This window comes from Parasteatoda tepidariorum, chromosome 10 (assembly GCF_982258835.1).
Source record: "Parasteatoda tepidariorum strain Cologne lab strain chromosome 10, Ptep-v5.0, whole genome shotgun sequence".
Classification (NCBI taxonomy): domain Eukaryota; kingdom Metazoa; phylum Arthropoda; class Arachnida; order Araneae; family Theridiidae; genus Parasteatoda; species Parasteatoda tepidariorum.
The window spans coordinates 95,985,709-96,004,095 of NC_141764.1; the positions used below are offsets into that span (position 1 = coordinate 95,985,709).

The 18,387-nt window shown below is 31.7% G+C and overlaps 1 protein-coding gene and 1 long non-coding RNA gene across 2 annotated transcripts; both read right to left on the reverse strand.

Moving 5' to 3' along the window:
* Positions 1-8,461: 8,461 nt before the first annotated feature.
* LOC147803100 (uncharacterized) lies at positions 8,462-9,810 on the reverse strand. The gene is made up of 2 exons (XR_015429779.1): positions 9,613-9,810; positions 8,462-8,607 (listed from the first exon to the last, which is right to left on the reverse strand). It is a non-coding gene; the product is annotated as an uncharacterized LOC147803100 (long non-coding RNA).
* Positions 9,811-11,131: 1,321 nt separating this feature from the next.
* On the reverse strand, positions 11,132-16,384 carry LOC147803101 (uncharacterized). Its single transcript, XM_087152895.1, has one exon. It carries the CDS (start codon positions 16,382-16,384, stop codon positions 11,132-11,134), a length of 5,253 nt encoding a protein of 1,750 aa, XP_087009021.1.
* Between the last annotated feature and the right edge of the window lie 2,003 nt (positions 16,385-18,387).

The window sequence follows — 18,387 nt, forward strand, 5'->3', positions numbered from 1 at the left end:
TGTGCGCTTAGTAACGAAGGCATAAAATTAATGTTACAGTTGGTAAATTTTTCCTTAATGAGCTATAAAAAGCACGATTTTAAGAACCTGTTCATATTACAAAATGTTTAAGTTTATTATATTGTTCATAAAATTGTGATCTTAATAGTGCTTGGAAATCAGTTCTCATTGAAAATAATTGCAATTACTAAAATATATAATCATTTATTATTATTATTATTTACATGTAGTTGACAATAGCATTATTTAAACCTCTTTTACAAATCCAAATTTATTCTGTTTCAGGTATTAAATAATTTTGTTCATTTTTATTTTCAGTTATTTATGAAGAGGTAAGATTTTTTCTTCTGTAATTTTATTAAAATTGTATTTCCAAAATTCTGCTTTCATCTAGTTTTCAATATTTATTTTAACTGCATTTTATGATTTAGAATATTTTATGAAAAAGTTAATTCACATTGATAGCAATTAGCTTTCTTTTATAATTTTAGTATTACATGTTTTATAAAATGGTAGTTTCATAATCCCCAGTGGGTATTGGCTATTGTTTTAGTGCTTTGGAAATGAAAATGATTTAGTAAAAAAGTTAGATGGTGTTTTTTAGATTTTTTACTATACATAACAAAGTTAATACCTGTTTTTTGAAATGTAACTGAAAAATTTCTAGCATTATGTTCTTTAATATAAGAATACTATTTTTAATAGGCTTTTTGGAAGCTTTTTCTTGAGTGATTATAAATATTTAGGTCACTGTGGAATTGTTCAATTTAAAGTTATTTTTCAAGAATTGTAGTTTTTTTTAAATTCAATTTAATGAATTTGTTTTAATTAATAGCTCATAATGTAAACTTTACTGTCTAGGATCGGGCACGTACTTTTTGATAAATTTTTAACTTTGTAAGTTAGGAATTCTGCAACAATTTTTTTAAAAGAAAACTTGATTTTTATTTTAATTTTTATTCAACATATTTTATTTGTGTTTTTTTTTTCCATGACCCTATCCTTAAATTTTTTGGTCCCTGATGATCCACAATGTTGGTCCAAATTTATTGGTAATATTTTTTTCTCAAATAAAGTAGACTACAAATGTGAAAGCTATATCACTTTCTTTTAAATGCTGTAAAAACCCAATTACCCCGAATTCCCAATAGCTTGTCAGTAGAATTTTCGAAAATTATGAAGAAAAATTTAAAATTATAATTTATTAGTGATCATAATGTTTTAGTTTATTTTAAAGTTATCCTAATATTATATGGGAGCAATGACTCTTTAATTACTAGTTGTATCATTAATTATTATTGACAAATTTATAATGGTGAGGCACTTTTTTAAAGTAAAATTTGTAATATGGAACACCGACAAGTTTGGCATTAAATAATAAAAAGAAAATATATTGTATGTTTTTTTTAGATTCCTTTTTTATATTTTGTTTCCATTTTGCAATATTTAATTTTTCTTAGCCCAACTATCCAAATAGTCAAGCTTTAACTATATTGAAACTAAGTCTAGATATTGCATGTGCACAAGTTTAATAATTATACACGAAGCATTTCAGTATATATAATTTTTTATTTATGTTAAAGTCACACTTATTTAATTTTATTTATAGGCATTGAGAAGATTTGTAACAATCGTAAGTGGTTCCGAAGTAATTTTATACAAAGAAAAATAAACTTGTGAATCCCTTCTGAGTAAGGCTGGATAAAAAATATCAAGAAATGTTAATTTTTTTGATTTCTGATGAAAAAATAGATTGAATGTAAGAAAGTTTGTTAGAAAATTTATATAGTATATGTATTTTTTTTTTATTTCTAATGGCAAGGCAATACAAAGAAATAATTTAAATAAAACAACAAATTCAGAGTAGAACAGATGACATAAAAGAAATTGACTGAATTCATTGCCTCATTAAAAGTTCTCTTGCACTCCAATACAGTGCCGTCTCAGAGTCGCCATGGAATGATGAGCAGCTTAGGCTGAGATGTAGTACGAAGTACCTGCCCGCTGATCGGGCACTCCACTTCTTCGTCTGTATTGATGCCCATGGGTGACTAGAGTACTGTGTTTGTAGCAATAAAAACAAGAGAAAAAGCAGAAGCACTGGTTGGTGTAAGTATATACTTGTTGTCGTGCTTATAAAAAGGGGATAAGTTAGGTATAATACTTAGGGTGGATACTCCCGAGTCGGCGATCACATGAAGATCACTTCACCTTCTCTGGGAGTATCCATAGTTGGATGAGGGGAAGGGATATATTATTTGTAGTGCCTTGAAAGAACACTATCTGATGATAGGAATGACGTTATTGGGTTATAAAGTCTCATATCTGGTATTAATTCTTTATTCAGTAGTTCAATAGCTGGATCAGGACTTTTTGCTTTACTAAAGAATGAGATATTTAGCTTACTGATAAATTCATTGACAGTGCTGATGTTAAGGTCGTTTCTGATGGCACTGTTTGGGAGGTAATATGGGGCACCAGTAATTCGTCTTAAAAATTTATTTTGAGCAATTTCATGTTTCTTTAGTTAGGTTTGTTTAATACATCCCCAGGCGGGGCACACATCGGTTAAGATTGGTCTTAAACACATAGTGTGTAGTGTTTTCTTAAGGTTTAAGGGAAGTGGTGAGCAGGAGTTTATTAAAGACCGAAGGCAGCTGTAAGTGGCATGAGCCTTGTTGATTACTTTTTAGATTTGAATTGATGAGCAACGGTGGAGGCCTGGTTTGCCAAATTACATAGGGGGCAGTTTGGATGGTGAAAAACCCCAATGCGAAGGAGATGTTCTCCTAAACAGTCATGTCTGGTCAAAAGATGGAATTTTGCAACAGCTTCTCGACGTGGAGAATCGATAATGGCCATAAGATCACCAACTCTCCACCGCTTTGACTGCAAACGGTCAAGTAGTTGAACTTTAAAAATTTTTATCATAATCTGTTTAATATACACTATACAGCTTTATAGAATGATATGATATTTTTTAATATCTTGACTGAAGCAATCTCGAGCACTTTTTCGCTTAACGAAATCCCTCAACGTCGGGATTACTTGCAGAGGTTGACCTTAAAGAAAAAGCGTGTTGCACTCCAGTGGATTCCTGGCCAATGTGGAGTTTATGGAGACGAGCAGAAAGTTTATGTAAACAATCTTTTTTATTCTGCCTTACCGTAGAAACTTCAGTTTTCCGTAGTGTTTTTTCTTTTTATTAAACAACAATAATAGGCATTCTATAATTTTTTTATTCTTATAAAATAAAGTCTGAAAGATAAAATAAAAAAAAGTCTGAAATAAAAAAGAGAAAAGGAGAAAATAAATCTGAATATTTATTTTTGCTTGTCTCTGGTAACCATAGTTTTTGATGGTAAAAAAGTCGGTGAAAGTCCTTTGATTTCTCTCTCTGGAGTGCCAACGTCCCCACCATCCCACCCACGATCAGGGCAGGGGTCAATTTGCAGGTGCAAATGTGGGGGGTTATTTTTTTAAGTGTATGCTTTGGCTCTTTAGCAATTATTATTATGAATTGTTTTTAGGTTATGTATGCTACAACAGAAACAAACCTTTTTCAAGCAGTGAACGAATTGCGAAAGGAAAAGCAGTATCCACCATTTGTAGCAAGATTCAACTTTTTTTCCTCAAAGAAGTAAAGAATGATTGTTGACCTGGAATAACAATACTAATAACTATGATGAATAATCGATTCGCGTAGTTAAAGATATTGTCCTGAATAGGACCAAAGCTTTTAATGTATTAGCTTTGATCGAATTTTGCCTCGATGTTTGGGAGAAGTTTTTAACTAGAAAATTTTTAGAATACGCACACTCTCGCAGAAGAAATGTTGATTTAATATTTAAATCAGTATATGAAAAGAGTAAATACATAAAAGATGAAAATGTACGAGAGTGTGCACCAAATTTGTTTGAGGTACAAAGCGAGAACGATGTAAATAAATCATACGCTATTAACACTGAATTAGGAGTTTGCACTTGCCCTACTAGAATGTTAAGTGCATTTTGCATGCTTTTTCCTTATGGAAAAAAAAAAACTTTCTTTGCCCAACGCACCTACCCTTTCAGTAGGGGAAAAATATACATTGGCAAACTTAGCATTAGGAGATAAGTGTCTCCCTCCTCTGAATTATAGACAGAGACACTGCAAATCCTCCTATACTAGAGGAGGAATTATCAGGAGAAAATAATCAAGATAATGATACCTTTGATATGGAAATAGATCCTCTTAATGAAAATGCTAATAATGCAGACAAAATTGAAATGGCTGTAGAACTAGACAGAATAAGAAAATTTCTTTTTTAAAGTACATTTAAAAAAAAAGAAAAGTTAATGATATTGTAAACAAACGTAAAAAAATCAAATCAGCCGATAAACTGATGTTTTTCAAGTCTACCTTTCGAGACTGTAAAGTCCAGCCTACTTCTATTTCCAGACGGAGAGTAGGCTTGACTAGCACTAAAACTAGAGTTCCAGGCGGACGGCCCTTCCGGCAAAATAATCAAAACTCTAAAAAGAAAGCGAAATTTAAAGTTAAGTATGAGCAAAAATACACTAGTCACATTAATATTTTTTAAACTATTATTTTCAAAATTAACTTTTATTTCACATATTTTTCTTAATCACACTATTCTAAATTTCAGTTGTTGAGAAAAGTAACTGTTGTAAGTTTTGTTTTAAAGTCTTTCCCACCAGAGGGTTGTATTTTTAATTTTTTGAAGGGCACCACCTTAATAATATGGAATTTGTAAAATAAATGTATATATTTTTGATTGTTGATGAAGCCCATCATTTTGCGTTTTCATCAGTGTTCAGAAGCAGAACAACTATAAGTTCTTTATTTTATCACAAGAAAACAAAATGTATAAAAAACAAAGAGTAAGAAAATGAGTATAGTCATAGAAAAAGTTAAAATTATAATATAGTATTTGTCAGTTAAAATAAAACTTATTGTTTAAGTCATTGTTAACAATTCAAATTTCTCCGAGGCAATTCTAAAGTATAAATTAAAGTAGTATTGTTAAGTTGAAACACAATATTTTTAGTTTTGATGCCAACAATACAATTCAATTTTTCACAAAAATGATTGTTTCCATTGTTAAGTTCAATGTCAACAATTCAAATTTTTCTGAGGCAACTCTTAACCTGTAAATATTATTTTTTTTATGTGCACATTTCTAAATGTCTGTATTCAACCACAAAACAACTTAAAGTCCTCAAATTTAGCATGAAGTTGTAAAATGTAATGAAAGAGGGTCATAGCAATAATGAAAGTAGAAGTAAAGTTAGTACTGTAAAATTAAAACAATATTTTTAATCAATGAGCCAAGTTCTTCAAGAAGCAGTTGTAGAAGTAGGTTGTTTATTTAAAACTTTTTATAGAATTTCTTTAAGAACACAATTGTTAATTTGGGCATTTGGCGATACAACACTTTTAGAATTGAAGGATTTGTTACGTCAAGCGCTCAGGTATCATAATTTTGATCTAGTTGCACTTCTATGTCATTTCGATTTATGTTGCTAAGTTAACTTTCAAAAAATTCTATGGCTGGCAAGAGCATTTTTATTTTTTAAGTTGTTTATTTTTATTTCTTTTAGAATTCTTTATTTTTTAGCGAAATGTTTTTTAACATAACAGAATTCTTTGCCGACTGTTTTCTCTATGAATGAAGAAAATAAAGTAAATATTTAACTGTTGTGAAAAGAATCTTATTTAGTTGTACAAAGTACTTCAGCCAAAATTTGGGAGCCACGTAAGAGAATTATATATATTAGATCAGAAACACATCATTAAAAGGCAGAATGCTTTGGTGTTTTCAAAACAAACGTTGCCACCGGCGGAAAAGAAATACAGCCAAAATTTGGGAGCCACGTAAGAGAATTATGTATAATAGATATTCACTAATGCCTCTATCACACGAGAGAAAAATATGTGCAACTGCAAGTGTAAGTGCAACTGTAAGTGAAATTCCTCCGTTCGGAGTTGCCGAAAGGGTTGCTTAATTGCCTGAACGGTTGCATGAAATTGGGTTACCATATTTTGTTATTTATCTTTACTTTTGGCTCATATTTAATTTTATCATATGATTCTATTATATCATAGTTTCTCAACGATGTTCGTAAAGATGCTGTAGAATATTGATTGATTTTGATTTAATTTTTTACATTTGTATTTGTGTTAAGTCTTTTCTTCAGCAGGAAATTAAAATTCTGAAAACTTTATTTCCCCATTAGTGAAGTAGCATAGTATAAAAAGGATTATGATTTCTACCTCATAATATGAGATAATATTAAGATATCATTGAATTTCATGCTGCGTCCCTAAAAAGATAAGGGGGTGAAAGGGGGATGGACTTAAATACTATCTAGAATTTTGACGATTTTTTTACGTTGATTTGAGTGACTAATGTATAAAACATGGTGCGTAGCATTTTTAAAAAGTGCTTTTTAAGTGAAGTAGCATAGTATAAAAAGGATTATGATTTCTACCTCATAATATAAAATGATATTAAGATATCAATGAATTTCATGTTGTGTCCCTAAAAAGATAAGGGGGTGAAAGGGGGATGGACTTAAATACTGTCTAGAATTTTGACGATTTTTTTTATCTTGATTTGAGTGACAAAGGTATAAAACATGGTGCGTAGCGTTTTTAAAAAGAACTTAAAGGTGCTTATTTTTGATTTTCATTTTTTAAAGGCCCTTAAAGGTGCTTTTCTTAATAAGTGTTTTTAAAAAGTGCCTTATTTTCCTTTTTCGAAAAAGAGATTTATGAAAAGGAATGTCGATTTTCGCCACATATTATGTAAAAACGTACTTTTCACATTTTTCTATTTCACGTTTTCAGAATTCATTCGTCCCGCACTGGACTGATCGTTAAGACACGGTTCCCAGCAGATCACCGAAGTCAAGCATCTTTGGCTATGGTCAGTGTGCGGGTGGGTGACCACTTGGATCAGTCTGCGTAGGGACCGAGGGTGTGCGGTATGGGTCCTCGTTAAACTGTGCTACCGCAAAGTGCTCAACTTCGCTCGCAGGTCGTCGGGCTACCGAGGCGGGGGTGCCATCCCCTCCGCAGCGGATCAAAATTGTGATGGCATGTCTTCGGATCATCCTCCGGGATGTTTCCCAGACCGTCGCCAATAGCCCATTGTGCAGCTCTAGTGCGACGTAAATTAACAACAACAGCAGAATTCATTCAACCATGATCAATTTCAGCGTACCGTCAGTCCATAGCGTATGAAAACGCCAATCATTTTACAGGTTTGGTGAAATACTTGCGAGTCCGCATGTGCGTCTAGTGAGCTGGGTTCGGTGAGATTCTTGCTCTCTCATGCTGTATTTTGCAAGATATTCTCAATTTCAGGCTTTATTTTCCACCCTCTGAAATCGAACCGAAAAATCTCTTGATCATTTTTTTAATGGCTAATATGATCAAGAAAACAGTTCTTTGTCAAATTCTAGTTATTTTATCATGATCATGTAAAGTCTGAGAATTATTTTGCATTTTGTCAATTTACCTAGAGCTTTAAAATATTTTTTGAGTGCCTAAAATGTTCTTAAAAGTTGCTTATTTTTTGTTAAAGATTTGGCTCCGCACCCTGTAAAAGCATAGTTTATTTATATATATTTACTATGTAACATGCTAGCTAGGCAAGTGCGGTATCATTATCTATGTAAACACTAAATCGAATGAGAATAAAAACAAGTTGTCTGATTTAATAGTTTAACAATTCGAAAATTTATAAAAAGTTTAATGTGTAGAAAGGACAATTTTATGACTTATACCACTTTATGCAACTGACATTGCTATCTAATCAAGTAAGGCATTTCTTCAAATTTATTTTTTTAAGCTTAATTCAAAAACATAGTCCTTTGAAATAATTCTGTAGAAGAAATGATGGTTTAATGTATGAAATATAAATTTTTGAATTACCTTTCACTCATAAAATATTTATAACATCAAAACTATTAGATCTATCAAATCAATTCTATTTTTTAAATTCAGTCTAAAAAATACATAATAAATAATGTCAGACTTGTCTATACTACAATGTCTCAGAATTTTATTTTCATCAAATTAATTTACATTACATGAAGGGATCATCAATTTTATTCATTTACACATTGCATATCAGGAATATCACTTTTATGAAAATTATTTTTTCCACTTTCTTAGTAAAATTGCTTTTTAAATATAAGAGGATTTTCAATGTCATACTTACATTTTATTATTGTAAAATTTATATCATTCATTATTATAAGATAATTTAATTAAAAATTATAGGATTTATTTTGGGACAAATTTATTGTAATATACAGTATATAAATTAAAATTTATTTATAACTATAAAAGAAAAACAATATTTTATTAAGAACATACTTTTAATGTATCATATTATTTTGTTATAGCCCTTTACGTGTTTTGTTTTGCATTTTAAATAATACAAGAATCAATTTAAAAAATAAAACATTTATTGTCAAGTGAAACATTTAGAACATTATTCATTTTTATTTCTTATTTTTTAATTTCTTCCATAAAAACAGTATTACATCTCTTTCCTTCTTTACCAGATAAACCTTACAGGATTATACGAAATATCTGAAATAAAAGAAAGAAATCACTTTCATGATAAAATTTTACCAACACATTATTAGAATAAGGAAGATTAAATGCCATTAATTTGAAATCATTTAAGTCCTTAGGTATCCCTTTTAAACTTATTTTAAGTTTGACAGATATTTTGATTATAGTTCTAAGATTATTCTATACACTAATGAAAGATGGCAGGTGTGTTTAGTTTTGTAGTTCTTATGTTTGGATTGAAATTTGCTTCAAGAAAAATAAATTGTATTTATGAACGAAGACTCTTAAAAATGTAAGTATATTGAAAAATTAGTAAGGTACACTTACATACTTACTGTCATTATAGAAAAGCTAAGTATCAAGAGATAAATGTGAAGTATAAATAAAAAGTAAAGTATCATTAGTTAACTTTGAATAATTATAAACAAAATATTATGCAAATCATCATACAAAAAAAAAATAGAAGGGATGAATGTAGAAACAGACAAGGAGATTGGGAATTTGCATTTTTAATAATTACTTTTTATATATAATATACTACCTTTCTTGTAATACTTTTCAATAATTACTGGAAAATGGGGAACTTTGAGAAACAATTTAAATATTTACCACACATATTTTCTAACTTGTTTTAAAATGAGATTTTCAAAAATTAAAAGAATTCTTAGGGAAGAATAAAATAATTATTTCACTAATAATTATAAAACTTTCAAATAATCGAACACATGCTTTTACAATCAACAGAAACAAAGATTAAAATTTAAAAATAAAGAAATATAATCATTATTATATTTTATGTTATAATACTGAAACAGAGTTTGGCGAGTTGCTTGGCGAATATTTCAAAGTAAAGCTTTTCGCCAGTATAATTCTTTATATATATAAAAATAGAAATTATTTCTATTTAAAGTAATTAAAACTTTGATCGGAACAAATTATAATAAGTTTTAATTTTATTAGCTTAAAATAAATAAATATTTTAAAAGAAAATTTATCGCAAAAATAATGTACTATACTTACCGATACTAAAATCGTGTGCAGGTTCCTGTTATGGTAGTACATCAACTGCATTGAGATGGTCATCTCATAGTGCGAAAGTATTTTTAATGCTTTCATTTTAAAGGAAATGTTATTATTAAACTAAAAACTTGTTCCGTCTCATCTATAAAAAAATTTCATCCGATCATCCTCTTCCTAACGTCGCCGCCATTTTTATTTACATTTGTATATGTCATCACATAAAATTGAAACGTCATAAAAAGCAAACGATCTGATTGGTTCATGAAAGAAATTGCCTGAACGGTTGCAGATATTTCGTGCAACCGTAATTTCTATATCACACGAGCGTTTTTTGGAGAAATTTCACTTGCAGTTGCACATATTTTCTCTCGTGTGATATAGCCATTACTTTTGTACTTTTCCGGCTTAAATTTTTTTTAAAAAACCCTAATTTTCATTTTCTTTTTGATGAGATAATTAAATACACGTATTAAATTCAATGCTAGCCGAACGGCTTTAAAAATTTCAATAAATACTACAAATTCTTTTTATTTTTCTGAAAAACTTTTTAGCTTATTCTTTTGGTTAATTTCTGCTAATATTTAGGTAGTTCTCTGCTATAAAGCTTAAATGGTAGGCTTTTACGTTTTTTTTCTCCAGATATATGAATGAGTTATTTGTTCAAAATATATTTTGAAGATTACACTTCAGTTTATTATAAGTTTGAGGTATTATTTGAAATAAATTTTTTATTAATAATTTAACGTTATATAAAATCTCATTCCCTCGTAAAAACTGAAACTGAATAAGAGAATTGGGTAAGTATTAAAATATTAATTTCCTATAGTGAGATATTTAAATACATATCGTTATTTTAATTTATTAATGGAAATAAACTTCAGAAGCAAATAATGCTAACTATAATTAGCATTATAGGCAAATAATGCAAGGTTATATTCTTGTGATGTCTTATTTTATAAAGATAACTTACTTCTTTAAAAATGTACCAAAAACAGTTTTTATTTCCTATTATGGTAATAGTAAGAAAATATTTTATTTTATTCACGGGAATAAACTTCAAAACCAAATAATGTTTTTTTCCACTTTCCCTAACTGATTGACAATCTTGAGACGCCTGTAAATTGCAGCAAACAAATAAATTTCACGGACGCCTTTTTAATGTTATTCAAATGAACTACTAGTTCTACAGATGAATAAACAGATACAAATTAAAACTTAATAAACATTTATTAATTCTAAAGCAATCTCAATTTAGTGATATTTTCAAAACCTAACTAATTCGAACACTAAATAATCAACACAAAACATTTCAAGAAGGTTGCCAACATAAAAACCAAAGTTAAAGAATAAAAATTAAATGAAAGCAGCAGCAGTCAGAGTCACGTGACACCAACTATAAAAACATATTACAATCTCTAACATACTCCCACCTTGCAAAGTTAGGCTTATTGAACTTTGCAACCAAAATTTTACGAAAGTTGGAACTTTAAACTACTAGAGCTAAAAATAAAAAGAATGCTCATAAGTCCAACCGAACAGGAACTTTGATGATTCTTCCCGACTTAGTTTTAGGAAAATAATTCACCTCTAAAGCTTCATTGTTTTCTACAAAATCGTCAGTCCTTCTAGCAGCTTTTAAGACCTCAATATCAGTTTTGGTAGACACTTCTAATGGGTAAAGCCTTTGAAATGGACGGATCCTTTCCCCCTTACTGGTCCTCAGTTTTGCAACTCTAGGAATACCATCTTTACCAGGAAAAATTTCTAAAATAACTCCAAGTGGCCAATCGATGCGACGGACATTGTCATGTCCTATTAACACAACATCACCAACGTCTAAAACGTTATTTCTTCTTACCCCTTTGTGGACTAAAAGAGCAAGGTTTTCATTTCTGAATCTTTGTCTGAGATTTCCACGTAGCTTCTGTAAATACTTTATTCGTTTTATGAGGCAAGATCGGTCTACATTATCTAGATCTGGTGTTTCGCTGTTACCGCCACCGTGAATAAACATTTCGGGTGTCAACGGTACTAATTCATTTGGATTATCTTGTATGTAAGTGAGTGGCCTTGAATTTATTACTGACTCACAGTCACACAATATCGTGTAGAGTTCTTCGTAATCGATGGTATATTTCCCTAGAACTCGACGTAGCAGTTCTTTGAGCATTCTGACCATTCGCTCCCACCACCCACCCCACCATGCTGCGGTAGGTGGAATAAATTTCCAAGTGATTCTCTGAGCGGTTGAGTATGCGGCTATTTTGTCCCAATCTAATGCTTTCAATGCTCTGTTGGCTCCCACAAAATTTGTGCCGTTGTCGGAATAAAGGATTGAAATCCGGCCTCGTCTGGCAATGAATCGTCTGAGGGCTTGGATATAAGCATCTGTGGTGAGTGATTGTACCAGTTCAAAATGGACCGCTCGGTAAACGGCGCACGTAAATAAAACGATCCAAGCTTTTCCTTTTGACTTCAAGTAGAGAGGACCAGCATAATCTACACCACTTACCTCGAAGACTTTTGTCAAGGTAACTCTTTCTCTAGGCAGCGGAGCGAAGGGAACTTCAACTGGTTTAGATTTGAAACGCTTGCATGTCACGCATTTAGAAATGACATCTTTTACTAACTTTTTAGCATTAAGAATCCAAAACTTCTCCCTAAGTCTGACAAGTACGATAGAAGAACCAGCATGCATTGATTTCTCATGCTCTTCTCGTATTAACTTCATAGCGAAACTATTACCAGGTAAAAGAATAGGAAATTTAAAATCTTCAGTTTCATCACTATTTACAAGTTTGGTTCTTATTCGCAGTAATCCCTTTTTATCTCTAAATGCTTGCATTTTGTTAAGAAACTTCTCATCTTGAAACACTTTTAATTGCATGGATTTGAGCACTTGAGTTTCTGCTTCTTTGAATTCTTCATAGCTCAAGTTACCTTTTAATTTATTTTCATGTGATGTGTTATGTATGAAACGAAGAATCCATGACACCACTCTGATGTTTCTACTGTAAGAGGAAAAATGATCGCTCCATATTTCTGTAACTTCAATATTTACAATTGAAGATACGATCGTTCTTCTTTTTTCTCTAATCACTTCTTCTTCATTGACATCTTCCTCTGAGTCGTTAGTTGGCCATTCACGGGATGGAAGGTACAACCAACAGGGACCCTCCCACCATTTTGACTGGCACAATTGCTTAGCTGAACAACCTCTACTTGGCCGATCCGCGGGATTCAAGGATCCAGGTACATGTCTCCATGCTTGAACTGGTGTCAGTTTCCTAATTTCTTGAACACGGTTCTGTACGAATACACCCCACGTTTCTTCTCTTTTCAACCAAGCTAACACTGTGGTGGAATCTGTCCAAAAATACACATTGTGGGTTTTAAACTCTTTTCGTACCTCAGTGGATAGACGAGCAGATATTGTGGCACCAAGAAGTTCTAATCTTGCAATTGTTGTCTCTTTTTTCCCACAAGGGGCAATTCTTGTTTTACTTTGTACCAGCTGTACATAAACATTAGTCATATAACAAACTCGCAGAAAGACTACTGCCGAATAGGCATACTTGCTTGCATCACAAAAAAAATGAAGTGAAATATTTTCAACTCCCTTATCGCAGTGCAACCATCTTGCTACCTTCACATTCTTCAAACATTCAAGCTCATTTAACCATCTTAGAAATTCTTCGCCCGTTTTTTGATCAACTTCAGCGTCCCAACCAATTTTAGACTTCCACAAATTTTGTAACAAAAGTTTTGGACGCATCATCACTGGACAGGTTATCCCTATGGGATCAAAAACTTTGTGTGAAGCTGATAAAATATTTCGCTTTGTGATCACTTCATTCTTTGTTTCATTAACATCAGGAATATTTATGGAAAGAGTATCACTTTGTCTGTCCCATATCATTCCTAGAATGTTTGTTGACCTTACAGTGGATTCAGCGGGATTAGTGAACTCCCACCCTCTTAAATCAAATTTTCTTTCAGCCATAATTTCTGTGGCAACTTCAATAAACTGTTCTAACTCTTGCTCAGTTTCAACACTAACTAAACAATTATCTACATAAAAACTGAGTAGCAGTTGGCGGATAATGCCTTCAGGATATCTTCCATTTCCTTGTGTGGCTTCATCTAGTTTGTTTTCTAAGTGGTATCGTATGGTTGACGCAAGCAAAAAGGGACTACAAGAAACACCGAAGACAACTCTTCGATGACGGTAATGTTTGAGCTCACCTTGTTCGTCGTGCCATAGAAAACGTAGAAAATCTCTATCTGGCTTATGGAGACCTATTTGCAAAAAAGCTTTGCGTATATCTGCTGTTATGCCGAACTTATGGAGGCGAAATCTTGTCATTATGGAAGGAATTAATTCGATCAAATTTAGGCCCTTTTCAACACAGTCATTAAGACTGGGATGTCCCTTTTGTTTAGACGACGCATTAAACACCGGCCTAATCTTTGTTGTACTGTTCTCCTTCACTACGTGACGATGTGGCATATAGTGACAAGTCAATTTCAGTTCTTCTACAGGAACTTCTTCGATGATGCCTTCTCGTTCCCATTCTTTGAAAACATTTCCATATTCCTCAAACAAATTTTCTGCTTTAAGCTTCCGAGTTGTTACTTGCAACCCTTTTAGTGCTAAATTAAAATTGTCGGGCAAAGGCAAATGTACGTCAAGCCAAGGTAGACTAACAAGGAAACGTTGATCTTCAACTTTAACAGTCTTTAAGAAATGATCTACCGAAGCGTTATAAAGTTCTTTTTTAGTCTCCTGTTCTGATGGATCCTGTATCCCTATGGTATCCAATGTCCACATATCTGATATATCCATTTCTTTCACTAAAAGAGAAGTTACCAACATAGAATTGCATAAAGATGTATCGCTTTCAGGCACTTTTCCCGACAAAGTCCAACCAAGTAAAGTTTCTATGGCGACAAGTCCACAAGTTAATACTTTACGCTGACCTGTCATAAGCTTCCCTATCACGTCAGCTCCAAGAAGTACTTGTACAGGTTGCAATTCATTACCAATATCTGATAAAGTTATGTTCATTTCCTGAAGCTCCTTGATCCACGGACCTGAAGTTACAGGTGTAATGTTATCACATATAGAAGACTGATCCAAAGCTTCCATGTTACAAGTTATGCTGCTTTTAGGATTTCTTAATCGAATTCTATAACATGTGTGTTCATACTTATCAGAGTTAATACCACCAAATAAAGAATGTATAAGTGTTTCTTTTCTTACCGGAGTATATCCCATTTGTTCCACGAGACTTTTCAAAATATACGTTTTTTGGGATCCGGAATCTAATACAGCTCTCACTAGAATTTCCTTGTTATCTGAAACCAGTTTGATTTTCAATGTCTGAAGAAACACTTTGGGACCATAAGTAATGTTAGACATGTTAATCTCAGAACTTTCACATTTCTCACCACTTTCTCCTGATTCTTTACCTCGGGTATCTAGCTTCTCACACATAAGTGGCACATGTCTTTTACCGCATACAATACATTTGATAAACATTTTGCACTTACGTACTGGATGACCAGGATTCAAACACGCAAAACAACACTGGTTTTTTCTTACTATATCTTGTCTCTCGGCTAAACTCATCCTTTGAGCGGTGAAACAGTCTGAGCTGGAGTGCTTTCCAGAACAAAAAACACATAATTTCTTTACCTCTTTTGAAGCCACAGTAAGTAAATTGGCAGCTGTAGGCACTCTACCTGAAATCAAAGGCTTTCCTTTTTTCTTAAAAGTTTGGCGATTTTCACTTGAACCCAAACCAAACCCAGCCATGGCTAAATTTATTCTTTCCTCTCCTTCAGTTTCGGTTTTCAGGAAATTCATCAAATTGTTCAGTCGTTCTTTAGCATCAGTTGAAGCTGCGTAAGAAGGACTTCTGTTCCATGCTTTCAGGAACTCTTCTTGAAAACAAGATTCAACCATTGGATAAAGTATTGAAGCACATTTATCAGTTGTTACTCCTAGTGTCTCTAATGCTCTAAGGTACGATTCAAGCTTATCATAGAGAGAAGTCATTAAAATTTTTTCATTTTTCTGAACCGAAATTATTAATCTTAATAGTTCGCGAACATAAACTTCTACCAAAAGTTCATCTCTTCCAAACCGAGCTTTCAGACTATCAATTACCTTGGCGTAGTTAGCTCCGGTTGGCGGAAAGCTCTCTACAACTTCTCGCGCTCTAGATCCGCTTACAGTAGCTTGAATAAGGTACTGAAATTTATTTTCGGGAGCAATATCTACATCTTGATGAATCTGTTGGAATTGGCTCCAAAAAGGTAACCATTCCTTGATATCCCCACTGAATTGTCGAAACTCTAATTTGGGTAAATTAAATTTCCTCCTAGCACTAGTAATCATAGAATTTTCGGACTCACCTGCTATTGCCACTGGCGAGTTTACTTGAATTCGCGCCAACTCCAGTTCATGTAATCTTATTCTTTCCCGTTCTTCATATTGCTTTTGCTTTTCATCACATTCTAACTGTTTTTGCTTTTCTTCATATTCTAATCGTTTTTGATCCGCCTCTGCCAATTCTTTATGCTTCCGGTCACTAACAGTTGTTACCAAAATATCTTCAACAAACTGTGGATCTTCGGAATACTGCTTACTTTTCAAAATTGCTTCTTTCAGTTCCGATATTGTGACCTTTTGTGGTAATGTTGCGCCAATTTCTTCAGCGACGAACAACAAATCTTCTTTTTTAAATCCTTTTGCTGCTTGAAACATTGTTTCGAATCGGAAAAAATGTCCTGTCACGGACGCCAGAAAATGTAAATTGCAGCAAACAAATAAATTTCACGGACGCCTTTTTAATGTTATTCAAATGAACTACTAGTTCTACAGATGAATAAACAGATACAAATTAAAACTTAATAAACATTTATTAATTCTAAAGCAATCTCAATTTAGTGATATTTTCAAAACCTAACTAATTCGAACACTAAATAATCAACACAAAACATTTCAAGAAGGTTGCCAACATAAAAACCAAAGTTAAAGAATAAAAATTAAATGAAAGCAGCAGCAGTCAGAGTCACGTGACACCAACTATAAAAACATATTACAATCTCTAACAACGCCTTTAAAAGCATAAGAATCAATTTCAAGCTGAAAAAAAATATTTTTATTTCCCCTTGTTTTTTTTTTTTAAAGCAATTCAGGGCTGACATGGACTTACATATATTCATAAACATTTTTATTTTAAACAATGACTAAGATTAAACTACTAATTATTTACAGAAACGATAATTTTCACTTTAATAAAAAAGCACAACTGCTCTGTTTTCTTGGCAAATATCTTCTCCCATAACTTATTATATAAAATAAGAAATCTCTGACACAATTCTTTATCGATGTTACCACTATCTGAAAAAAGCCTATTTGTAGAGATTTACTCATTTAACTTCTTAATTTTTGATTTCATTTTTTAATCAATCATCAGAGTTAATAGTGTAAGATTTATTTTGTGCAATCGAATCTGTATCATTATTGTGTATTATCTCATGTGTATAGTTAGAACGAGAAAAAAATATGCTCATATTATCCGTAATCTGTATCATTATTGTATCTCGTGTATAATTATAAGGAGAAAAAATATGCTCTTATTAAAATATTTAATTGTTAGAAAAAGTTTTAACTATATTACTCCAGACTAGGTTAAGCTGTAATATCAGGGTGGCCACCCACCTGGAAAACCTTGAAAACCTGGAATTATCAGGGAATTTTTTTATACTGGAAAAAACCTGGAAATATCAGGGAAATTTGGATAAAAACCTGGAAAAATCAGGGATTTTTAAAGAAAAGCTGGAAATTTTTCTCTAATGATTTTTTAAATTTCACTAATTTAAATTATTTGCTAATTTTCTTAATTTAAATTATTTCATCCATTATACCCACTTTTTTTTAACGGAAATGTATCGCCAAACAATTGAAATATCAGCAACTTAGCGATACTTTGCTTGCATCAAAATTTGCTCCATTATAGTTCTGTTAAACTAGAATGCCATATAAAATTCTTCCACGGTTGCTAAACAAATGTGGAAACCTTTGACCGCTATGGGAATTTAGGAAAATTTAGGTAAGATTCTGGTGGAAAAAGGGATTAGGATATTAGCTTCTGTTTATAAATTCTGTCCTTGGGCTAAATCCATTTATGGCTCAAGTTTGTTCCGATGCTTTGGTGGGTATTTTTTTTCTCTATTTTGACAAAATGTTTTTGTATTTTTAACTTTATAAAATTCTCCAAAAATTAGTTGGTTATAATTTTATGATAATAGATTTTATATCGCACTCTTTTTCTGAAAGCTTTTCTACTCCTATTCAAAGAAATCTGTGAATTATTTTTTCTGAGCAAACCAACCAATCACACATTTTTTTACAATCGCTAACAGCAATGTTTGTCGACAAATTGTTACAATTGTTGCATTAATGCTAATTTTTTCTATTTCATTTTAACCTCTTATAACATATTTTAATTTTAAAAAAAAGGCTCCTTTGTTGGACAATATATATTTTTTGATTCAAAATTTTGTGCCAAAACATTAAAAAATAAATAAAAAATCTTGAAAATTGTCAAAATAAATTATTTTTTTCAAGATGATATGTTAAAAAAATAACATTTTGAATAAAATATTTTATAATATAGACACTTTTCTTGTACACATCCTATACTTTATAAGAAAAAAGAAACGCAAACCTGGAAATTTTAAGATTTTTATCTGGAAAAATCA

What these genes read in the sequence shown, in the direction of transcription:
- LOC147803101 (XM_087152895.1), bottom strand. Translation starts at nt 16,384, where the DNA reads ATGTTTCAAGCAGCAAAAGGATTTAAAAAAGAAGATTTGTTGTTCGTC.